General features: G+C 30.8%; 1 protein-coding gene across 1 annotated transcript; it reads right to left on the bottom strand.

The window, feature by feature from the left end:
* Positions 1–1,575: 1,575 nt before the first annotated feature.
* On the bottom strand, positions 1,576–2,923 carry LOC145030454 (uncharacterized). The gene is made up of 3 exons (XM_078978820.1): positions 2,812–2,923; positions 2,574–2,715; positions 1,576–2,413 (listed from the first exon to the last, which is right to left on the bottom strand). Exons 1-3 carry the CDS (start codon positions 2,921–2,923, stop codon positions 1,576–1,578), a joined length of 1,092 nt encoding a protein of 363 aa, XP_078834946.1.
* Between the last annotated feature and the right edge of the window lie 365 nt (positions 2,924–3,288).

A 3,288-nucleotide genomic window follows, 5' to 3' on the forward strand; every position in this document is an offset into this window, starting at 1 on the left:
TATAAGTAAGTTTAGAATTGATCTTGAAAGATATTGAAACAATTATTTATCATTTAATCGATATTAGAAAATTGGGGTGTTACACCCAACCATAACAAGAGAGTTGCAATGACTCAATCACTCGGAAACCATTATGTGGAATGAAGTTGTAGATTTGAGGAGTGGAGGAAACTTTTGCATTTTTTATGATTGATGTAAGCATAGAAGAATGGAAGATTCAATGATAATGTAGCCATTTGTTTTATGAGGAAAAGAAACGCCGTTAGTTTTTGAAGTCTAGCATATTATATATTCAAGTTGAGTTTCTATTAATATATGAATATTTTGTTTTTCAAAAACAATCATTACTTATGATTTTTACCGGTTGTTTTCCTATATTTTCGGATCGGTACTATAAAAAAAAAAACCTTTTACATTTGAACCTTGCTACTTCATTCGGATTTTAATTTCATGCACTAAACATCTCTATATATCTCTACATACTATATCGATCTAAAATATTAATAAAATTATCGTTACTTTGATATCAATGCTCAAGAAATACTAAATGGTCATTCGTGTAATATATATGAAATATCTAACATTTGATTTTTTTTTTTTTCAATGAAAATAATTAAAATAAACCTGTTACTAACTACATTATTTTTATTCCGCGTTTGCAATCAAACATATCACCATATATAACTTTTTATTACACAAATTAAAGGATACTAAAAGATATATTCAATATTATTTTTACGTTTTTTTTTCTATTCGTCACTAGAAAAATTATTTTCAAGAAGATGTTTTCACATATCTTCTTTTAAAAAGATTAATAATTGAATAAATTCATTTTATATGGGTTAAAATTTGAAAAAAAAAATCAAATAATAATATTCTCACTAGATTATAACCCGCGTTAAACGCGCGGGAATGTATTAAATATATATATATATATATATATATATATATATATATATATATATATATATATATATATATATATATTGCATAATAATTATAAAAGAAAGTTTATGGCTATTATTATTATTGAAATGTGAAGAATAAACACTGAAATCGATAAATATCTATTTTGTAGACAATATTTTTTGTTTTATTAGTTGAACGACCTTCATCATTACATATGAGTACCATCAAACATTTTTTGTTTGTTACACGAGAAACAACTATATATAACTGGCCATGGGTGAAGACAGATCTACGAAAGTATAATCCAACATTTGATAATGATTGTCCTTGACTTTTGTTAATGGTTATAGCGAAACAAACTGCTATTGGGAATTGCCTATGTTGAAAACGGAATGGAATTTTTTTATCGGATGGGGTCAACTTCATGCGAGGTATATAAGTAGTCTCGTTGAAAATTTTACTAGATATGATTCGTGCTTCAATGACGTGTCCTCCAAGCCTTACGATTTGTAATCTAGTATCATTGCATAGTGCTCTGGTTTGGTCGATATTACAAAGCAACATGACCGAAACACCTTTTTTTAATATAAGTTTATGGTTGGGAATTCCGAAGGCCTTAAAAGCATTCAACACATCCGGAGAGTATACTGATTCCTTAAAAGAATCTTATGTCTCAGTCTCACATATGGAATCTGAACTCAAATATGTTATCCCTTCATCTTTCATCAATTCTAACATGTAGTCATTGATAGCATCAACTTCTTCATTAGTAGGGACCAAAATAGCTCTATATTGAAAATACGATGGATCATCAAGATGGTTCTGAAAGGATGAATAAATGCAAGATACAATTGAATGGATATGGTCACCCGTAGAGGGAACAATCACATCTTCTGGAAATTCAACTTCAATTTCACCATCATTAGGACCATCGATAGTACCTTCACTAATTTTAAGAAACCAATCGGCAAATGATTTTGTCTCTTCGAAATCATTGTTTGGACCACCGACTTGAAGCCTCATGTTTACAGTCATGTTTACAGTCAAACGTAAAATTGTACATTCATACCATAATCTTGATGAATGTAATGATGCGTGCACAATATCTGAACGATTTCCTCTTTGTATTACTAGAAGAATTTGTCGAAAGTCACCTCCAAATACAATGGTCTTGCCTCCAAATGGTTTATCATTGTCCAATGGAAGGCTAATATCTCTAAGTGTCCTATCAACTGCTTCGAAACAATGACGATGAATCATTGGGGCTTCGCCCCAAATTATAAGGCTTGCTTTGCTCAACAGGGCAGCTACATCGTTACTTGGCATAATAGAACAAAACGAATTCTCATTCAAGTTAATTGGTATATGAAATCTTGAATGCATTATCCTACCACTAGAAAGCAAGAGTGCTGCAATTCCGCTTGAAACAACATTAATAATTACTTCACTTTTAGATCTAATTGTAGCAGACAATGTCTTCCAAATAAATCTTTTTCCTGTTCCTCTATAACCATAAAGGAAAAAAGACACCACTTTTTTTGTTGTTAACTGCATTCATAATTATATCATAAACATTTTTTTGCTCGACATTTAATTTTGAATGTAGTTGTTGATGTTCAGATTCAAGACTGGATGAATCATAATTAAGCTCATCTTGAATTAACATATTGCAAGAATCTTGAATAAATTTGCGATCAGGCAATGACATATTGGGTATTTGCTTAAGACTCAGTCCACAGCTCAATAAAGATTTCTCAATGTACAACAACGTTAGGTGGTAAATTGCTTCCGGTTTTAGCTTCAAGGCTGAAAATATTAAAAAATTATGAAATAATTTATTTGTAATATCAATTAAAGTGGGAACGTTTTTGTGTAAATGGTTTGGTTTATTTAAAAATGTACATTTCACGCCTATTTCTTGTTCACGAACGTGAACGACATCATCTGAAAGACAATTATATGTCTCTTTAAAAACTTGATGAGGCAGGGATAGACTATCTGATGTAATCGACATAACGAATAGAGACTTGTACAAAGAAGTAGTGACCCAATGATGTGTTTCTTGTATAGAAGATATTTACTCTCTATCATTGTCTAATAGTCCAAGAGCGTAGCAAGCATCTTTCTAAGAGTCATAAACGGTCTCGTTAACCGTTCTAATATCTTCATAGCAAGTAGGACCCTTTACTTTGTTGAGCAAAATGCGTAAGTAATAAACATCACCAGACTTAGGAGAGACATCATTAATTCTACCAAGTGACTTTGTCTTTGTTTTTCTTCTTGTCCATACTTTATCTGATTTATTCCAAACATATTGAGTTGGGAATTCCACATAGGATAACTCCCTTGCCTTTTCGTTGTAGCTATTACATTCCATTC

This window comes from Lactuca saligna, chromosome 2, assembly GCF_052625555.1.
Source record: "Lactuca saligna cultivar CGN05327 chromosome 2, ASM5262555v1, whole genome shotgun sequence".
NCBI classification, from domain to species: Eukaryota; Viridiplantae; Streptophyta; class Magnoliopsida; order Asterales; family Asteraceae; genus Lactuca; species Lactuca saligna.